Source organism: Ciconia boyciana, chromosome 4 (genome assembly GCF_034638445.1).
Source record: "Ciconia boyciana chromosome 4, ASM3463844v1, whole genome shotgun sequence".
Taxonomy (NCBI): Eukaryota; Metazoa; Chordata; class Aves; order Ciconiiformes; family Ciconiidae; genus Ciconia; species Ciconia boyciana.
This window is the reverse complement of record NC_132937.1, coordinates 22,523,682-22,544,451: the sequence shown is the minus strand read 5'-3', so window position 1 is coordinate 22,544,451 and position 20,770 is coordinate 22,523,682. Positions and strand designations below refer to the sequence as shown.

At 42.2% G+C, this 20,770-nt stretch overlaps 1 protein-coding gene across 1 annotated transcript in view; it reads left to right on the top strand.

The window, feature by feature from the left end:
- The first annotated feature begins 571 nt into the window (after positions 1-571).
- Positions 572-20,770, top strand: part of DCAF12 (DDB1 and CUL4 associated factor 12) — a 30,070-nt gene continuing 9,871 nt past the window's right edge. Inside the window, exons 1-7 of the mRNA XM_072861020.1 lie at positions 572-834; positions 1,620-1,874; positions 11,005-11,211; positions 12,466-12,526; positions 16,359-16,552; positions 17,633-17,698; positions 18,406-18,568. Of these exons, the coding sequence (XP_072717121.1) occupies positions 754-834; positions 1,620-1,874; positions 11,005-11,211; positions 12,466-12,526; positions 16,359-16,552; positions 17,633-17,698; positions 18,406-18,568 (1,027 nt within the window). The 5' untranslated portion in view covers positions 572-753. The remainder of the gene's footprint in view (positions 835-1,619; positions 1,875-11,004; positions 11,212-12,465; positions 12,527-16,358; positions 16,553-17,632; positions 17,699-18,405; positions 18,569-20,770) is intronic.

Genomic DNA, 20,770 nt, shown 5'->3' with positions numbered 1-20,770 from the left:
CCTCTATAAGCATAGGGAAAAGTGCCTGTGAGCCACGCGGACGTAAGGAAAGGCACGCATCCACCCACGTGGGTTTTAAAGCGGCGTAATTAAATACGAACACTCCGTATGCTCTTCAATCCCCCCGCAACAACGGCGTTTCCCGGTGGAACGGAGCGCCCTGGCGCCTGCCGCGCGCCTCATCCTGCACCAAGCAACGCGCACCCGGCGCTCGGAGAAGGCGGGTGATGCAGCCAGGCCGCCTGCTCGCGGACGGGGTCTCCCTCCGGGGGTGGCCCGGCAACCTTCGGTCGCTCAGAACGAGACGGCGACAGGAGCGACCCAGCCGCCCCCCGCCTCTGGTGACACCGGCGGGGCCCGGGGAGGCCGCCGGCCCCGCCCCGCACACGGTCCGCCGCCGCCGCCAGGGGGCGCCGCCCCGCCCCCTGGGGGAGCCCCGTTGCCTTAGCAACCGCAAAAGGGGCGGGCCAGCTCGCCGCCTTGCCTTCTCCGGTTGCTAGGAAACGAGGCTCTCGGGCGGGGCGGGGGAGCCGCCGCAAAGGTGCGACGCGACTGTCGTAAAAAAAAAAAATCTGGGGGAAAATGTCGTGAAGCGCGGTCGGCGGGGCCTGCGGCGGAGAGAGTGACCGGGCCCGGCTCCCCGCACTTATATGCCCCGTCCCCCGGCGGCCGCCTCCCCCTCCTGCTCCATGTGGGGCCCGGGCCGGGCTCTCGGCCTCTCCTCCTCCTCCTCTTCCTCCTTCTCCTTCTACTATGGCTCGGAAAACAGTTAGCAGGAAGCGGAAAGCGGCGGCGGCCGCCGCCGCGGGGCCCGGAGGGCTCCAGGGGGAGCAGGTAGGCCGGGGGCGGGAACGGGTGTATGGGGGGAAGCCCTTGTCCGCGGTGGGAGGGAACGTGCTGGTGCCCGGGGTGAGGGGTGACCCTGACCGGGGGTTGCCGTGTCCCTGTACTTGGCTGGGGCGGGGGGGTCCCGGTGCCCGGGGAAGGCGTCCCGGGGCGGGGGGGAGGAGCGGTCCTGGCCCCGGTGGAGGAGGTTGTCTCGGTGCGGCACAGCGGCAGCTCCCCCCGCGCCCTGCCCCGCTGGCTCTCCCGGATTCCTGCCGCCCCCCCCCGCCCCGCCCGGCGCTGCCCCCGTTGGGTTCAGCCGTTCGGCCCGTAACCGCCGGGTCCCCGCCGCCGCCGGGCTGAGCGATGCTGCGGGGCCGCCCCAGGCCGGGCCGGAGGAGGCCGATGAACGGCGCGGTCGGTACCGGGCGGCCCCCGCGGTGCCACCCCCACAGCGGGGGGCTGTCGGGGCCGCCCGCTTCTGTTTAAAGCTTAAAGCGCTTCTCGGCTTCCTCTTGTTTCTGTTTCTATAAGCATCTGGCGTCTTAACGGTGCCGAACCGGTGTGGACTGCTTTTAATGTCATCGCAGTGTTACTTCTTTAGCAAATATTGATGTTTAATTTTATGTTGTTGGAGCCTGGGTCAGCATTTCCAAATTAATCTTCCTGTACGGTATTCCCTGGGTAGTTTGGAAGACTTCAGTGTTTTGCTGGGAATGTGTTTGAATTTAGGAGGGTCGTGTCTTAAGTTTGTTCTAGGTGCTTTATCTAATTTCCATGTTTATTTTCCACAGTATGGGTGGGATCACTCGACTCACAAGAGGAAAAGACTCCCCCCGGTGAAAAGATCTCTGGTGTACTACCTGAAAGGCAGGGAGGTCAGGTTGCAGAATGAGTCCAGCTATCACCGCTTGTTGCACGGATATGCAGCTCAGCAGCTTCCCAGCCTCCTGAAGGAGAGAGAATTTCACCTCGGAACCCTTAATAAAGTGTTTGCCTCCCAGTGGCTGAACCACCGACAAGTGGTGTGTGGGACAAAATGCAACACCGTAAGTGCCACCTCTCTGTTTCTCTTCCCTCTGTGAGTTATTCCCCCCTCAAATTATGCTTACCGTAATCGAAGTATGTACACTGCCAAGGAAAATATTCGGAAGTAATTAGGAGCAGAGTCAAAATCGTGCACAATTAATTTTGGATGAAGGTAATGCTGAATGATGACCTGTTCTTATCTGAAAATATGGCACTGTGCGGATGTCTGCGAACCTTGCAAGGCCTGTACCTCGATGCAGCATCTGTCTAATCTGTACAGAGTGATTTACATCTGTTTGGGGGATGGAGAGCAACAGTGGGGTTGGATCTTTCTTCTTGTCCTGCAAATGGAAAGTTAATGAATGGCGCAAGCTTTGCTAAATGGTAGCTATCCTGCCTGGCAGAAGTTGCTAGTAAGACTCTTTTTTTCATTATGCTCGGTCTTACATGGTTTGGTTTTATGTATGGTTCTGTGCTGGTGATTTTGAAAAGTTGCTACAAAACTAAAAACTGTGATTGAACTCCAGATACTTGTCAGAGTAGCTAGAAATGTTCCAAGCTTAAAAAATGAATTTCAGATCTTCAGGATTATCCTTTGCTTGTTCACTTTGTGATTTTTTTCACTCTAAATCTGTTTTCAGTGTTCAAATAACTTTTCTTGTTTAGGTACCTTTATATGCTTCAGCAAAAATTGAAACCTCTTCAGACTCTTAAGTTGATGCTTTGGATTTGAAATATTATAGCGGAATATTAAAGTAATGTCCTATGTGATTAATAAATGTAGGACAACATACTTCTTAGGGAATATTCTCTCTGCCAGAGTTAGTAGCCCAACTTCATTGGCTGAGGTTGCAATTTCATGTATGAAGTTCTGATTGCATTAGTGCAAAATGCCAAATTTGTTCTTTGCAAGTTGGTTAGTGCCAGAGAAATGAATTGAGCATTGCAAGGAATGTATAGATCAAGCAGCTCTTAAACCTCTGAGTATATCGGTTGGTGTGATTGTTTCTTTGCCTCAAGATTTTTTTTGTGCTGAAGCTGTGGTCAGTGGTCTGACCTACAAGGGACAGGGGTATTTTTTTTTTCATTTCAGATGTTCTGTTGTTACTCATAGTTATGCAGCTGAAGGCTTTCATGTAGTAGTTCTTAAGAAGCAAGGCCTAGCTGTATAAAAACCCCAGTCTTTTAACAGGAATAAGCCTGAAATAGAATCTCTCTGCCTTTTTTCTCCACGTGTATTCATCGCCTTGGCTGGTCAGCAGCCAGCACTGTTTGTGGGACAGCTTACAGGACACAAACTCCTGCTGAAAGACAAGCTCTCAAAAATCTTGCTTACTCTAGCAAGATGACTGCATGTTTTATAGAGCTGCAACAATTTTCCTGTATTCTGTAACTACTGTAGTTCCAGCGCTGCTGCAGCAAAGATAAATGGGCAAGTGCATTGTTAACGCAACCTTGCAGAAAATTGTTTGGGACCAAACAATCACGGAACTAAAGAGGGATTCAACCATATTGTTGTTCCCACTGCAAACGCTGCAACGAAGTATATGCTTCCACAGCTAGACTTTGCGTTACAGATGGCCCTCGTCTTTTATTAGGCAAAATACGATGATTACAAAAGAAGTCACTTCAGCATTGTGAAAGGTTGTATATGAATTATGAATACTGTAATAGCTTTAGCTTGGTTGCTTTGTGTTCACTTTTGAACAAGTAGAGCGTTAAACTCTGCACTTTAATTATGAGATTTTTTCTCTCATCTCCTGAGTAAGCGACCTAATAAAGAAGAATTCCTTTGCCAATTCTCATAGGTTGAAGTTGTGGCATTTAAATTGGGAGTAAATCTAAAACAACTTGGTTGACTTTAATGGGGTTTGCTGCATTGGAGTTGCACGTAATTAAAGTTAATGCAACAGAAAAATATAAACCATAGCAGTTATTTTAATCAAAGCTTGAATGTGGCACTGAGAGCTTTTAGCATTTAATTTATAGATTGCCCTTGGCTATGCTGTGCCAGAAGGATTCACTATTTTTAATAACAAACCAAAAATATGCTCCTGTCATAGAGGAGTAGGTTTCATTTTAGTCACTTGACAGTACTAGTCACTATAAACACTGAAGAAAATATGGAGCTCTCTGTCAATTGCTCATTTTTAATGAGGATTATAACTTGTTTAATTATTTGGGGTAACTTTTTATCCTTAAAAATATCCCTGGGTATGACTGTGTATATGAAATAACTTTATTGTTCTCCAGTGGATCCTGGTGCTCAACGGTTGGCCAGCTGTAAATCAAATATTTGGGCTTCTTAAAGGTGCATGCTTTTTCTGATAGATTTAGAATTATGGAATCTATACAAGCATTCAAGTGTCTAAAATTCAAAACCAATCACCTGGGCTTTTCTGAGGCGGAATTCATGTTTGCAAGAATCTCCTAGATCTTGTATGCAATGGGCTTCTTAATGTTTTTCAAATTCAAATGAATGAGCAGGCAAACTTCTGAGAGGTGCAGATGTTTAGACTGTGTCACAATGGCATCTGAATTGTGAAAGGCTGATATCACGAAGTCTCAGAAGAAGATACTGTCTGTAGTCAGCATCTTCTGTTCCAGCTTCTTAGAGAAACTTTGAGACTTATGTAGGAGGCAAGCTTATGGCAAATGAAAACACTGAACATGAGATTGCTGTAGTTTTCTTTTTATTTTTTTTTTACCATTTCAGGAAAGGATGAAGAATAAAGCAGCTTCTAAAAAGAAGTTCCAATAATCATTTTGCAGCTTCTTTTGTTCCCTTAGTTCTGTGTATGTGTTCAGGACACAATTATTTTGCTAACTGTGAAGTTAAGGATGAAAAAATACAAGAGCTGTAAATCATTGCCTAAATACAAGAAGCTTATTAGTTTCCAGTTGCTTGAGAATATAATTGCCTGGAATCTAACATTTTTGTTTGCTTTTTTTTCCCCCCCTCCAAGCAGGCCTGATAGGTGTATTTGTGTTTAAAAACTTCCTTACTGAATGCTCTCTTCTGTTTTCTCAGGTGGCTTTTCCAAGGCATGCGTGGGTTGGTTTCTGAATGCTAGCTGATACCTTTTCTCTCTTTGGTGGATTCATATGTTGCCTTGGATGCCCTACTGTAAATCACCAGTTCTTACTTCTTCTTAGAGACTTTTAGTTTGTTCAAGGGATCCCATGTCTGTTCTGTGCATCTCATACAATTATAACCTAGTCTTGTAGTCCTGGGGTTGTAGTGGAGAGAATCCAATGCACAGTTACTCTTCCATCCATGAATATGGACTCTCTACAGGGAGAATGATTTCCACTTGCTTGGCAAGTTAACGTTTCTTCTGGCTTTGTACATGTAATGAAAAATCAAGACGACTGCTCATTTCTGATCCCAGGGAGGGAATGAGAAGTCGTGCTCCCGCATTTGTAACTCCACTCAAAGTCCACTGAACAGTGACCTTCTCAGTGTAAAGAAATCTGTAATGCCTGTAACTGACACTTCCATTCACTTTTTTTTTCAGTGGCTTGTGAGTAAATACTCAGGTTGTTTCTTGTCTCAAGAGTATTTGGTTTTCTGTCAACTGCATGTGATACTCCTGTCTGTCTTCAAAGTCTGGTAGTTTCCATGCCACGTATGGTGTGGGTGGTAGAGATGCCCTTTAGCAGGCGAAGTCTCTCACTTCTCCATCCTTTGCCATCTGTTGACATATGTTAACTGTCTGCCAGCCTCCTGAAATTAAACACAGAGGGCAAGACAAATAAAAACTGACAAATGTGATTATGGCAGTGAACAAATTCAATGACATCGAAGTGCGTGCCCATTAGCTAATAGTGCTTCAGAGTTTTACAGCAAGGTGGAGTGCCTGATTGCATGTCTCTGGAAATGTGAATTCAGAGTCAGTCAACTTGCTGGCTGCTTTTACCACTGCTCACTTCTCAGGTGGTTTCTTTATATTCTGGATTGTTTCTCTTTGGACCCTTGCAAGGAGGATGTGCAAGACCGCTACCTGCTTGCGTCGCCTGTGCTGCATAACCTGTGAGTAGGTTTTGTGCTAAGATTAGTGCATGTTCTGATCTCCACTGGAAAGGAGGCATACCAGGTTGATAGCTTAGTCTTTAACGAGTCCACGTTTCTTTGGGGCTTGGCATATGTGTGAGTAAATCTGTATTCTGGTAGAATGGAAGAACCTTATGCCAAGCGTTTTATGAACATGGAAAAGAGAGATGTTTATAATCTGAATAAAAGGCAAGACTGAGAACTGTGAAAAATCAAACAGTGCTACTCAGGGTGACCAGCACTGGTTTTGGTGTAATGATAGTGTAAGTATTGTCTTGCTTTTGTTGTTTTGTTAGCAAAAAACAAATTTGAAGGAGAACAATGATGTCATTTTCCAGCTTGGCTGAGGGTAAAATTTTTGTGACCAGCTTCAGCTGGTCTGAAGTTGTGCTGTTGCAGAACGGGATGTTCCCACCTGCTTGTTCTTGCTGGCACTGATGTGTGCATGGCTGGGGAGTCAGCTGGATCAGCCTGCTGCTTTGTGTTCAGACGGGTTTTCTTATAGGGTTAGTTCTCACCGAAGGCAGAGATATGGTCCAGCTGACTTCACAGCTACCTGAGCACTAGCTGCTGTCACAAGGGTGGTGAGACTGTTTGGGTGGGTGAGGAAGAAGCACGTGGATTCTCAAAGATTGGCTTAAGCCAATTCTGAAAATTCATCGTGATTGATTCTCTCTTAGTGACTCTATTTTTAGCAAGGTAATGTGTTTATGTTGGGTTTCTTTCAAATGTTAGTATGAATGACAGGAATGTGCCTGTGATTTCTGAGAGCAGTATGTGACAAGCTGGGCGCAGAGCATATCGTGAGCACTTCTTGTGTGAAGAATAAGCAGTCTTCCATGCATGTTCTTTGTGCCTTGTAAATCTACTGTGTAGATTTACATCCTGCTTGTGTAATAAAAACATGCTGTAGCTCAGGGTGGCACCCTTTGTTTTTGTTCCAATTGATTTGTATGATCAACTACAAGATAGGGCTGCCTGTTCTTCTGCTGTTCTGTGTGCAGGGGCAGCAGTGGAGGACATGAGAGAGTCTATGTGCTGCCTTGAAATGGCGTTTCATGGGCTTGACTTTTAATCTTGCTGAATAAAGTCAATGCTTTCAGTTAAAGATGCATGGGAAGGGCACTTATATTTAATGAATTGGTAACTTTGGTTGTGTGGTTTTTTTCCCCATAAACTGTTGTCTCTGAAAGGCAGGTCAAAAAAAGGAAGTAGACTTGATGGAAGAACCTGGCAAGCTGTTCTGCTCATAGTACTGTATATAAGAGAAGGATGGATTTTGCAGTTCAAACTCCAGTCCTCAGATACTCGATTCCCTGCCACAGTCTTTACTTTTGTCAAGTTGATTAATGAAGTTTCTTAGTCAATGAAGTGGGGCAGTTTCTTGATTAACTTGATCATAAGCAGTTTGAAAAGGGGACAGCCACATAGTAATTGTATGGGAGCCATTTGCCAAAATGACTTCTCACCACTTCTGCAAACAAAAAGGAAAATAACCATACAGCTAGTAATCTCATGGGGTGTGAAAAGTAGGGCCAGATTGTAAAGGTTCATGGCTATGACAACTGTAGTACCTAGCCATGCCTGTCTGCCTTGATCGTTGAGTGATAGCACTGTTACAAGCTGTACATCTGAATTGCTTAAAAAAAAAAAAAAGAGGGAACACGAATTTCTCTCTGTCATGTCAGCCAGCCTGTTTCCTTCTTAGAACAAGGTTGTCCCGCAGAGAACATGATAGCTGAGTCTGCTCCGTTTCTCACAGATGAAGTGTGGTCCTTGGAGTTCTGGCAGATGGCCAAAGCAATCCTGGCTGGGTAAATCCTGGATGTCAAGTTATTTGGCACGCTAGTGGCTGACATGCATACTTTTTACTAGCAGGAAGAACTGAATTATGTGCAAGGCTTAAAATCAAGGGACAAATATGCACAGTTCACTGTTTGGAGGTTGGTGGGGGTTTACTGCATCCAGGAAAAGTTTTTGTGGCTGGTTTTTAGTTTCTACATAATGAGTAGCTGGAAAAGAAGTTCTTATTCCTGCTTGAGATAAAGAAAAACAAAATGTATAGTTCAGCTATCAGGACTTTGTCAAGACTCTTAGAGTCCAGGCTGCTTTGGAGTTATTTGCAGATGTAATTATTTCAAGAGTAGCGAAGGTACCAGTTTGCTTGGAATAAGTAGGCCAATTTCTGTTTTTTCTTCAGATTTATGTGATTGTATGCTGTGGTTTTGGCTGCACTTGTTTAAAAGTAGTCAGATATTTTGTACTTTATTTACTGTAGTGTCTTTAAAACTCTTAAAACAGTATTCAAATTTTCTGCATTCTTAGCTGGGTGCCTGTCTTGTTTCTTAACATTTCTCCCTTTTTTGGCTTTAGAAGTGTTATAACACCTGTTTGCCTTCTCCTGGCTTCTGTTTGCTGGATTTACAGGGAATATTTCTTGGCAATCAGTGGTGCAGCTTGCAAGTGTGAGCTTCTGGCTTCCTGTCCTGCCCCAGGTGATGCAACAGTCCTAGCATATACAGACAGTGCTTGCTTATCTTATTCTAGGGTGGTGGTGGTTGTTTTTAAACTACACACAGTGGCCAAGTTCCTTACCAAGCAAGGAGAGAAGTTACTGCTTAAACCTTTACAGCTGAAACTACAAAGCCAGTCCCTTAACTGGGCAAAGTTTCTTGCCCTAGGAGCAGGTGCTGTTCTGGTTATGGTAATACTGTGCAGGTGGAGGAGAAAAGTGAGGAAATGACAAAGCAATTCAAGGGCTGACAATGGATTAGAGTGGGGTACGAGCAGATGAAAGCACTGCAAGAAGTATGTCCTGTTGCTGCTTCTGAGAATATCTTAATTTGGAAACTTATGGGAAAATGATGTTGAGGTTGAAGATCCAGGGCAGAAGTGTGAGAGTCTGATGCTTCAGCATTGTGTGTTTCCAAGTTCTTTACCTTTTCAGCCCAATTAGTTTAGAGTTTAGCTGAAGGAATTTTGCATTAGAGTAAGTCTTTATTAACCTCAATCATCTAATATCAAACACAGGTGTATGACAGTGGTGTCAGACTGGAGAATGTGAACGGGTTTTAATTTCAGTCCTCATACCTGTTGAGATGCTTGTTGGAAGTGTGAATCTCTTACAACTGAAGCATGATGTTCCTGAGACGGGGACATCCTGAGGTGTGGATGTGTTTTCCTAATTAGCACTTCTGGTGCCAGGTTTAGGACCTGCAGATGACACTTGCAAGCCTTAATCTTAGGTACTTCACTGTTGATTTTGTGGAGTTTTTTTTCCAGTAGTTGAAGGAGGGTAGGGAGGGAATTGGGCCTTTCTGCAGGAAGGAAATACTGAGGTGGAAAAGAGAGTATGCACTCATAGGGGAAGAACAAGGGAGTATGAGAGGAGGGGGAATTACTGGTCCTGATCTTACAGTGCAGGTGTTAATTTTCAGGGACGTGGTTAGGGAAGAGGACTGCTGTTGTGCATCATGCTTTTTTACCAGCTGTCTCAGGCAGTGAACTGCATTGTAAGGCTTGGGAGAAGTGAGGAGTACCTCCCTCCTACTCATCTGCACTTCAGCTGTTGCCTGACCCCACACCTGCATGCAAAATAAAGAACTAAACATGCAAATTCAGTCCCTGTAGGAACAGTCATCTGTTTGTGCAAGACTGCCTACAGAGGAAAATCAGTTGCGGGTTGAAGGTGATGCGTAATTCTAGACACAGCACACAAATAGTGATGAATGGATTTCAGCTTTCTCTATAGAATGAGTTTAACATACCATACTTTATCAGGTTTTGATTTGACATTAATATTCTGCTAGTTCATTACATCAAGAAGAATAGATATGCTGCTAAATTTTCTTGGGTTTTTTTACGCTTGTTAAAGAACAGATCTACAGTCTGTGAGAGTTCACCAAAACAAACTTGTATGTATAACTTCTCTCTGAGAACCTCGGGATTTCTATTCTGTCCTTCTAGAAATGTCTGACAAAGGATTTCAGAACAATTTCCTTGAGGTGTGTATTTTTCTAAATTGCATTGAGTTTTCTTTTTGTTGTTGTCTTCTCCATCTTCAGTTCACTTCCAGAGGCTTTGAGACAATGTTCTTTGGTTATAGAAGGAGCAAACTTAAGGGGCGGGGTGGTGGTGGTGGAATTTAATTAGAATGCTGGGCTGTGATTCTACATCACTTTCCTTAGTGCCAAGTCAGCTCCATATCCTCCATTTCCTTGCTTCTCACTCGTGTTCCCTCACAGGGCTTGGTCCCCTCCATTATACCTATTTAACTGCTTGTGCAGCTGCCTTCTGAACAACATCTGTGAAATGATCCAGCACAAGAGCCTCCCAAATGAAAGTGCGCTTTGGCAGGCAATGTAAACCTTTGTTCTAGTTCAGATTGTAACCCTGTGGTCGTGTATGTTTCAACTGACGTAACTCTGGGTATAATTATGTCAGTTTGAATAGTTGTAAGGCTTTATAACTGAGTTTTCTGCCAAGGGGACAGTGACATAGAGCTCCAACTTCTAGTCTTTTTGCAGGATGAGGTATATAGCTAGATAACTTTTTTTTTTAGATGTTTGCACTGACAGTACTATATTTAGTTACTATTCTCTGTGTATCACCGGAAAATAAACTCCAATTATATAAAGTGTCAGTTTGTCAAAGCCAAAACTTCATGGTAAGTATCTTATCTGGAAGGCAGTAGACTTGTGCTAAGCCCCCTCAGGCTTACTGGCTGTTTTGAGGTGGCTCTCTTTCTCACGGTTGTACAGGGAAACTGGAAAACAATATTGTTTTGTCATGGTATGGAACAGGGAAAAGAGTTTTCGATTCAAGAATTTTGTTAAATGGGAAACCTCCCATGGCAAATTTCTCTCCTCTCGCTTCTATTGCTGTGAAAACCAAATGGGATGATTGAAATAAAACCCACTGTAATTAAGTTAGTTTACTTGTTTTAAGAAGGTTTTTATGCATTTTTCAGCCATACTTGCAGCATTTGTGGATTCCAACTTGAAAAGAATGTCAATTCAAAATAGGGGGGTATTTGACCATCTTGTTTTTTCTTATCTGTTCGATGATGACTTACATCTCCTGTTTTTTCCCCCCAGTTATTTGTAGTAGATGTCCAGACTGGTCAAATTACCAAGATTCCTATTCTGAAAGATCGTGAACCCGGCATGGTGAACCAGCAGGGTTGTGGTATTCATGCCATTGAGCTCAACCCCTCGAGGACCCTTCTAGCCACAGGTGGAGACAACCCCAACAGTCTTGCTATTTATCGTCTGCCGACGCTCGATCCTGTCTGTGTGGGAGATGTAAGTGGGAGTATTCGGGGAAAGTTTATTCTGTCACTTATAAGAATTACTGTTTCAAAGTGTGTAAGGTCAGAGCAAGGTTAAGATCTGGGAGTCCTGTAGTGGAGGGTGAATTTCTGAAAGCTTGAAAACATTCCCAATTAAGTTGTCTTTTTTGGCAAGATGTCTTCAATATGAGAGTGTACACAAATGTGTGAGACAATGCTCACGGTTCTGAGTCAGATTTCTTCTTCGTCACCCTCATTCAGGTCTACTTCAGATTACTTTTAAGCACTGAAACTGTAACAAACTCCTAAATGTTAAAGTCTAACTGTGGTGATCTCTAATTTTAGTGAAAAAACTCTTTTGAACAACTTGTATAATCTTTTCAATTTCTCAGATTTTCCCTTTCTCTAATGCAGCTTATGTATGTATTATTCCAGAGGCGGAACTTGGCTTTGAGGATTAGTTCTAATCCAGGGGTTTATGGCAGTTTGATAGACTCTGGCACTGCTTATATTTGTGAAACATCATGAGGCCTTTTTAAAATAGCCAGTCTTAAAAAGAAAAAAAGGCTGAAATGAGTATAGTGGTGTCCTATAAGCACTTCTCTCTCATCTCTCCTTTTTTATTCAGGACTTCGCACAGATGTTAACTACAACAGCAGAGGTCAGGTCAGAGTTTCTGCAGTAGCAGATAACCAGCTGCAGAAAGGCTCGAGACTGAAGATTTGTATGACTTGCAATTCGTTTGCATGCTGCTGTGACTTTGCAGCTTTTCAGACAGAACTAGAGCCTCGTGGTCTTTTTTTCCCCGTAGGTTTGTCACCTGCTAAAGAAAAGATTCTGGAGTAATAGCCTCAAAAAATTAATCTGTAGGTCATATATTGTAAACATAAGGTTTTGGTTACTTTTTATAGTAGGTATGTGAATTTAAGGAAGTAAAAGTATGTAGTGACTTTACAGAAGTAAAGAACGCTGCTTTCAAAATGGAAAATATAAGTCCTTAGAATTGAGATCAATTTGTCCTTGGTCAGAGACCTGTTTTTCCATCACCTAATTGCTCTCTATTAATTATACACTTCGAAATAAAAAACGTTAAAATTACTGTTAGGTACTTAAACTGCTCCAGCTTGGTACTGGAATCTTATCTGTTGTTTTTAATGTAGGTCTGTCCTTCTGAGTTTGTACTAAAAATCAAAGTGAAGAATACTTGTCTGCTTTGAGACTACTCTAGAGTATAATGACACAGAAAATCTGTCTTTTTTTCTTTTAGGATGGACATAAGGATTGGATATTTTCAATTGCGTGGATCAGTGATACTATGGCTGTTTCTGGTAAAGTCAATTTTTTTCTCTCTTTTTTTTTTTTTGGCCTTTCCAGAATTTTATACTGATGTACAACACTTATAGGTCTTAGGGAAGCACCTTTATCAAGGCATTTGAAACCACTTGGAACTACCTTGGCTATTTAAACTGTTCTTGGTCTTAGTACAGTGCTTCACTTCATTTTATTTGTAGGGCCCTGATCTAGATTTGATTTTTCTAGTATTGGAGGGAATATTACTGTCTTTCCAGTAGGTGTTGCCATGAGAGTGTTATCCCACAAGTGTGAGGTTGTTTACCTGGTGTGCGAGATGCCAATATACACACAGGGCAGAGGTATTTTATTTCATGTCTGCACAGAGATGGGTGCTAGGTGGTAGCTCCACAAAGCTAGCACAAAGTTTGGTCGTGCAGGTACAATATTTATATGGTCTAATTATACATATGCATAAGTAGCAGTTTTCTATTGGTCTACATTTCTCTTATTTCAGCTTAAAGCTACAGTGCTACTTTAATATTCTGCACATGCTTGCAGGAAGTGGGGCGGGGGGGGTAGCTTTCTTTGATCCTTAATTGTCGGTGGTCGTGATCTCCCCATGCCATCCTTGCTTTTCCCCTAGTTTCTGTAAATCTTGTTGACTTCGTGTTGTGCCATATCCTCCCAACCCAGCAACCTCCCTTATAACAAGATGTTTCCTTTATCAATCCTTGAAGTTCCTTGTCTTAGTTTCTTCTTCGAAGGTTAGTGATTAACGAGGCCTGCATATTTCCCTTTTATCAGTCTCTTAGTTTTTCTTCAAGGACACAGTCATTAGCAAGGCATGGAATACAGCAGAGCAACATTGGTTTCCTGAAATCCTATGAAAGACTAATTAATGAAAACTGTTTTATGTGTGTGTATATATATGCATATGCACATAATACTATGGCAGTTAATACAGAAGGCTGTAATAGAAAAGGTCAGTTATTGACTTTTTAGTAACTAGTTGGACAATCAGAAAATCGTAACAGTCTCATATAAAAATCAAATACTTGAGTTGCTGGTTCAGTAAGATTTCCCCCCCCCCAACCAAAAAGCTAATCCTGGAATTTGATTTTGAATTTAATATAAAACTTGATCCTTGCAAGTCTCCAACCCAAATATCTGCATTAAAAAAACATTCTCAACTAGTCAGCTAGAAGAGAACAGCAGAGATAATTACAGATATCCAAGGGAAAGATAAGGACCCAGTGGAACAGAGGCACTGCATGTGAGATTGAACTGTGTTGCTCTCTCACAATGTTCTCTGCGTGCTCAAGGGTGGAGGTGCGAGGAGACTGCGTCCTCTGTGGTATGATGCTTACAGCAGGATGTAGGTTCTAGTCTTCAGACCTGAGACACCAGGGCAAACTTTTTGAAAGCAATTAGCAAATCTGATTGCTAAACTGAGTCCTTGAGAACTTTGCTGATGAGAACTTTGCTGTTTTGTTTTCTCCTAATCAGGAGAAAACAAAACCAACTAACTTCTGGCGTTGTTTTAATCTTACAGATTTCAATTACATCTGTATCTGAAAGTGTGGAGCAGAAATATTTGAACTTCAAACACTGAGGATATAGCAAATACCTTTATGTGAATTAAGAAACTAAATACAATTTTTTGGTTACTTTCTTGGGGCACGTTAAGTGCCACAGGAAGAAAAAAGGGCATTTGGTCCCATGGCAGATCACACTGATCATATCGCTTGAGGTTCAAGATTTAGCAGTATATTTTCTCACTGCTGTCAAAACTGTTGAGAGAGTACAAAGAGGACCGGAGGCTTGATTATTCCTCTTGCTTGTGTTAATTTCAACAAGAACAAGGCAGGGCTCTGCTTGTAAAACCGTCAGCAGTGTATTTCAGTAGTCCCTAAGCATAAAATTAAACTCTTGACTAAGCAGCCATAGCTGAGGCAGAATGCATCAGTCCACTCAGTTGTACTGGCTGGACAAAAAGATTTCCATGGCAAAAGCTTCAGATGGGATGAATAATTCCCAGGATGGCATGAGCCTAGGATAACAAATGGTACTGTCCTTGGCTTCAGGGCTAACCAGTTGAACAACATACATTGACTTTTTCCCCTGCTAGGGCTATTAAAAGGGACACTTTCCTCCTAAAGTATGTCAACATGTTTAGAAATTCTACTGCTGAGTATTCAGCCTCCGTAACAAACAAGATTAGGTGCCATTAAAAACCATCAGCATGTAAATTGACTGGCAGGATGTAGTGTCATGTGCTGTCTGCTGCTATGCAGTGCCATTAGGAAGCTCCTTTTGTATTTGGCTGTAGCAGGTGATAGTGGCAAATGACTGAATCCATCTGTGAGCGGGCAAAGCCATCTCTGCTGTGCTGGACCACCCGTATTGCAACAAGATGTTTTGCTTAACTGTCTTTGCAGCTTATTCCCTATGATGTACCAAAGCCTATAAATTTAATAGTCTGATTTGGATATTTAGTTTTTTCTGGCATCTTCAAGACATGAAATTTCTTATGCATTCCCTGTGAGAGGAGGAGGGATGTGTTTTTCACATTGCTTAGGGAAGAAATTGAGGTACATGTCAAATCTGTCAGAGCTGACATAGATGGAAGCGAGTTGCCTCAACACCAGAAGGAATGGGTATAAGGCCTTGGATTAAGCCTGTGTTGATCTGCGAACCAAAGACATTCAGCTTTCTTCATCCAGTATTGTTACTCTTATTGATTTATATTTTGGATTAATATCTTCAAATTCAGTAGAAAAATAAAATGAGTTCTTGCTTGTTCAGCCTCAGTTCCTGTGTTACATTTTTTAAACAAAAGGTTGCATGGGTTTAAGAAAAATAATTTTAAATATAGATTTGATACAAATTCATACAAATTGTGGTTTTAAATAGTTATTTCTGTTCAGTTCACAAATGTGTGTGTACATATCCATAAGCATACTGGCAGAAATCAAATGAACCCAAATTAGCATAAAGCCAACTGAGTTTTCTTGGAGGTTTTTATATTCGCTTAACAGACTGTCAGTCTCAGCCTTGGTAAGCCAGGCTGAACATGTAGGCTATTCAGTCGCCTCCGAGTTTACTTTACATGTGACTCTCTAATGGTGATTGTTGTATAGGATTGTATTTTTTGAGGCATCCTAATAAGTTTGAAGACAGATGAGGTGATCTAGCTGCTTGGAAACCTGGTATGTTATCCCACAAGTGTTTACCCAGTGTGCGAGACACCACTGTACACACAGGGCAGAGGTATTTTATTTCATGTCTGCACAGAGATGGGTGCTAGGTGGTAGCTCCACAAAGCTAGCACAAAGTTCGGTCATGCAGGTACAGTATTTATACAGTCTAGTTATACATATGCATAAGTGATTACACAAAGCAGATTTATATTCGTCTATGCTTCTCTTATTTCAACTTAAAGCTACAGTGCTACTTTAATATTCTGTGCATGCTCAAAGGTGAGGAGTCTCTGCTTGGGCTGGAGTCTCCAGCTCGAGGGGTGTGACTTTTACTATCATAATGAGGATAGTTGGTGTGAGGGTGCTTCTTATCACATTTCTACTGGTAGTTTCAGATGGTTCCCAAAACATAAGTGCTGGCCTTCCACCAGCTCCTGTTAGACTACAGGTAGACAAACCAGTTGGCAGTAAGTTCATAATGTTGTGAACTTTACAGCTCAGTAAAATAATGGTTTTGTTAATAATAATTAATATATAGGCACCAACAGTGTGCTCAGATTAAATTAATAGCATCCTTTCTTTCAGACCCTATTGTTTATTGCTTTTTTTAAAAAGGGGAGTTGCGTGTATATTAAATGGACTATTTATTTATGGACTGTTTATTCAGGTTCCCGGGATGGTTCGATGGGTCTCTGGGAAGTCACAGAGGATGTGTTGTCCAAAAGCGATGCCAGGCATAATCTCTCTCAAGTTCCTGTCTATGCCCACATAACACACAGGGCTCTGAAGGATATCCCCAAGGAGAACACCAATCCTGACAACTGCAAAGTCCGAGCATTGGCTTTCAACAATAAGAACAAGGTCAGTAAGATAAGCAAGGCAGTTGAGAAGTCCTAAAACTGTCCATATGTATTAGAAAAAGAAAAAAGTAATCTAAATCAGAAATACCAGAGAAGCAACTGAATATTTTTTCCCCTATCCTTTTGCATCCTTCTCATATGAGATGGTTGTCTTTATCTACTATGTCTGCTTCTGCCCCAGGTGAATGGAGAAGTCCAGGAGAAAAAATAACACGTTTTCAGAAGGAACAATTTTCCTGTGGTTTGATTTTAGACTTGCACCCTAAGGAGACGGGGGGCGCGGGGGAATGTTTACAAGAAGCAGATAAAGCACTAAAACACCTCTTGCAGCTTGAATGCCACTCTTGAGTGCTCTTGCTGCTTTCCTTCCCCTTTTGTGAAGACCAGCTAACATTCAGGCAGTTCCTGTTCTGATGGCTTTATCGTTACTGGATTGCTCAGCAAGTGAGGTGGCTGACACACAGGGCAGGCATCGGTGCTTGCTGTGGTGTTATTTTGTTGGCGTTTGACAAACAGCAGATGTTAACTTCCCCCATGCTGATCTCTTGTTACTAGGGGGAGTAGCAATTCCATCCTCCACTACTTTTCTTTCTGCCCTCAAAGAACAGACAAGGTCTGAAGCAAAGGTGGGTGTGCTTTCAGAAGCATGGTGCTCCTGCGGGCTTTATTTTTCACTACAGCTGTTAATTAATCCTCTGTGATGGAGACTTCAAATAGCTTTTTCAGTAGAGTAGTGCCTGGAAAGAAATGTTTGCTTCAAGGTCAGAAGCAGTGTGGGAGCTGCTGAAGAGAATTGCCAACTCTAGCTTGTACTATCTAATAGTTCATTATTTGATTGTCTAACAAGATCTCTACTTCTGAGAGTTACTTTTGGTTATTTACTGTTTTATTAATTCTTGTCCTACCTGGCACCTTTGCGCTGTATTGCGTTCTATCACGATCAGTATAAAATGAAAATTTATCTTGATAAGCATGTACAGGATGATGGATGAGTTCAAAGTGGAGTACGCAGCCTGCCTAGTAGAGAGTGTGAGTTTGTAAGGACATCTATAATATAGAAATTAACTTTTTTTTTTTATAGGAGCTGGGAGCTGTGTCCCTAGATGGGTATTTTCATCTGTGGAAAGCAGAGCACACGCTATCAAAGGTGCTTTTCTGTTTGTTGGTGTTAAATTTCACAAATTGCCTAGCAGTTAAGGCTGTTCACTATTCTTCACCTCCTTTAATTGCTTGAAGAAAGAGCAGCAGTGTTTGTAAAACACTTAAAAGCTTTCTGTAAAGTGAAATGTCCTAAAAATTCGACTGTGAGGAGAGAAACTCCTCACTCCCCTTATTTTGGAGGGTGGGAAGTGCTCTTAACTTTCTGCCAGTTCTGGGTGAGCTGCAGTGAATTGTTCCATGGAGTATGATGGATACTTGATCAGCAGCGTTCATAAAGGGAGTTGCACTTACGTAAGTGTAATTGCAGATCAAACCCAGACATAACTATGCTAGTGTATGAGGTAAGCTTTTTCAGCTGAGAGCTGATGTCTGTGTACACCTGCTGAAGAAATAACAACAGCTTAGAAAGATGTAAAACAATTTGCCAAAATGTTCATTGTTCTTTGTGTAATACTTGGCTTCAGCCTTTATAAATCTCAGTTTGGTTCAGATAAGGTATCCCGTCTCCTTCAGGTTTTTTTCTCCGGGTCAGGTTGTTGCTTTTCTCTTAAAGTTCTATTTTTGTGGTGAACTTATTTTAGCTGCATTTTGTTTTTTTCACTGCAACTTCCTTGTACATAGCTTACAAAATTGTTCTATTAACATCTTGCTCTTTTCTCATAACGGATTGATTTTTATTTCTTCTGTTTCCAGTTACTTTCCACAAAGTTGCCATACTGCAGGGAGAACGTGTGCTTGGCTTATGGTCAGGAGTGGTCAGTGTATGCAGTAGGATCACAGGCACATGTCTCCTTTCTGGATCCGAGGCAGCCTTCTCACAATGTTAAATCCGTCTGTTCCAAAGAACGAGGCAGTGGTAAGAAACTTGTCAAAGGGTGCTTCAGATGGTTTGCTTGCAGAAGTAGCTATTAAGACTGCAGTAAGATAAGCTTTTAATAAATAGGAAGAGTTTTTCATGTGATAACTAAATCATTAATAGTATATGTAGGTTTTGCTTTTATGATTATATTCCTTGAGCAACCAACAAACTGAACTTAAAAGCAGCTCTGAAATATGATAGACAACATTAGTGCATTTGTGATCAACTAAATTGTACACCATCCAAATATTACTGAACTTTTAAGTGTGCATTTTACTTCTACTTATTTTTTACTGTGCCTTGTTCTGTTTTATTTCATCTCAAAGCAAATCCAGTCTTACTGCTATTAATAATGTCTATTCTTGCATTTTTCTCTGGGAACGGAAAAAAGCATGTTGTCTGCTCTGTGCTATCGTATTAGGAGTCTGTGCTGTGAGTGAATGCTTGCTTTATAATTTTAAAGCCATGAGTGGGACTCTTGATTTTTCAATGTGTATTTATGTTTTTTAAATATACAAAAGCTTACTCCTTAAAAAAAATAGTAATTGCAGATTTGAGTGCTATTTTCCATTTCTGATGTGGATGCAGTATGTGAAATTGAACCTTACATCAGCACCAAGTGTGAGGGCTTACAGGGTGCATGGTCCCATAAACTTATTCCTATACGCTTTATTTTCAAACATGAGAAGGCACTGTGCTGTGATGCCCATTTTAAACCATATTAATCCCAGACTAATACGTTGCAGCCTTTATTTAGCTTGTCTCTAGGCATCATCTCTTCATTGGGCAAGTTATCAAAAGAGAATGCACGTAGGCAAGGATTAGGAAAGTTTTATTTATGTCATTACTGGAGTTTGAACGGTGCTATCTAGATAAATGTCAGGGTCTCCTCTTTCAGGTACGGGAGAAGTTTCTATAATATGAGAAAAGGTGCTTCACCAGCTCATGTTGTCACCTGAACATCTTAGCAGCAACAGCCCTTGTCTTGACCTGCTGTCAGTGAGGGCTCTGTGGAGGTCCTTGACACTGTCACCCTTCAGTATCATAGGAAGAAAATACCAAGACACTGGAGTTGGGGTGCCCAGTGGTGGCTGGTGGCTGAAAGCTTCTGCCTTAAGTATGTGATCATCCCTACTGGGGGGATGATCTGTGCGTAGGTAGTATCTCTGGGGCATCTCCACTTCATGTCTGGAGAAAGCCTTTGTTCAATGCTGTTTTCTGTTTTGCGTAGTAGGCGCATCTTTTTTTTGGCACGGTGGTGGAGGCACTTAAGTAATATTAATTCCCAAGATACCAAGTGTTTCAACTTTCTATTGATCTCACTGGGACTTGGAGCAGTGCAGCACCTCTAGAAACTAGGTTGTTTATTGATTTGCGGACTAAAATCTGGGTTGACTTTAAGTGCTTTGAAGTGTTACCTGAATGTGCTTTCAGCTTCCAAATGCACCTGCTGAATGTGGTAAGTCCACATTAACTTCAGATCATTAATGTTGTACACAAAAGCAGGTCAGATAAAGGTTGTTGCTTAATAAGACTGGAACTGGGGCGGGTTTTTACCCAGTGTAACCCTGTCTGCTCTACATGAGAAAGTAGCTAATGCTTTTTACTGCATCTTGTAAATGTTGCTTTTCTTAGCAGCTGTACAGGGAAGTGCAGGCCCTGGACTCTACTTCTTGATCTGCAAGAGCAACTGCTCTCTGCTTGGCTGGCATGCAGTGCTATGTCGTGTGCCCTTGGCTTAGTATCCTGAAGGCAGCAATGTTAACGTAGCGGACAGAGCTTGCGCAGCACGGACTCTGTGTCTGCTCCTGTAGGACATGCTACTGCATCTTCATTTCCTTCTGGGGTTTGTAGAGCCTCCCTGCCTCTCAGGAGTGAGACTCAATTTGCTGAACCAAATAGTCCAGATCCATAGAGTGCTGGGTATGTTGGAGAGCTTACTGTGATCGGTTCTAGGCACAGGTTGTTCGTTTAGTTTGATGGGAATTATTAATCTGAGGTACTTCAGCCCCTTAGGAGCCAATTTGAAGTGCTGTTCTTGAAAGCCTGTTCTAAACATCCTCTTAATAGTGCATACATCATGGATTCCTTCAGTTAATTTTTTTGATTAGAGAAAGATCCACAGTCATTGCGCATTTTATAGCTTTTTATTAATAAATTGCATTGAAGAGTATATGCCATCGGCTTTCATACTCCATC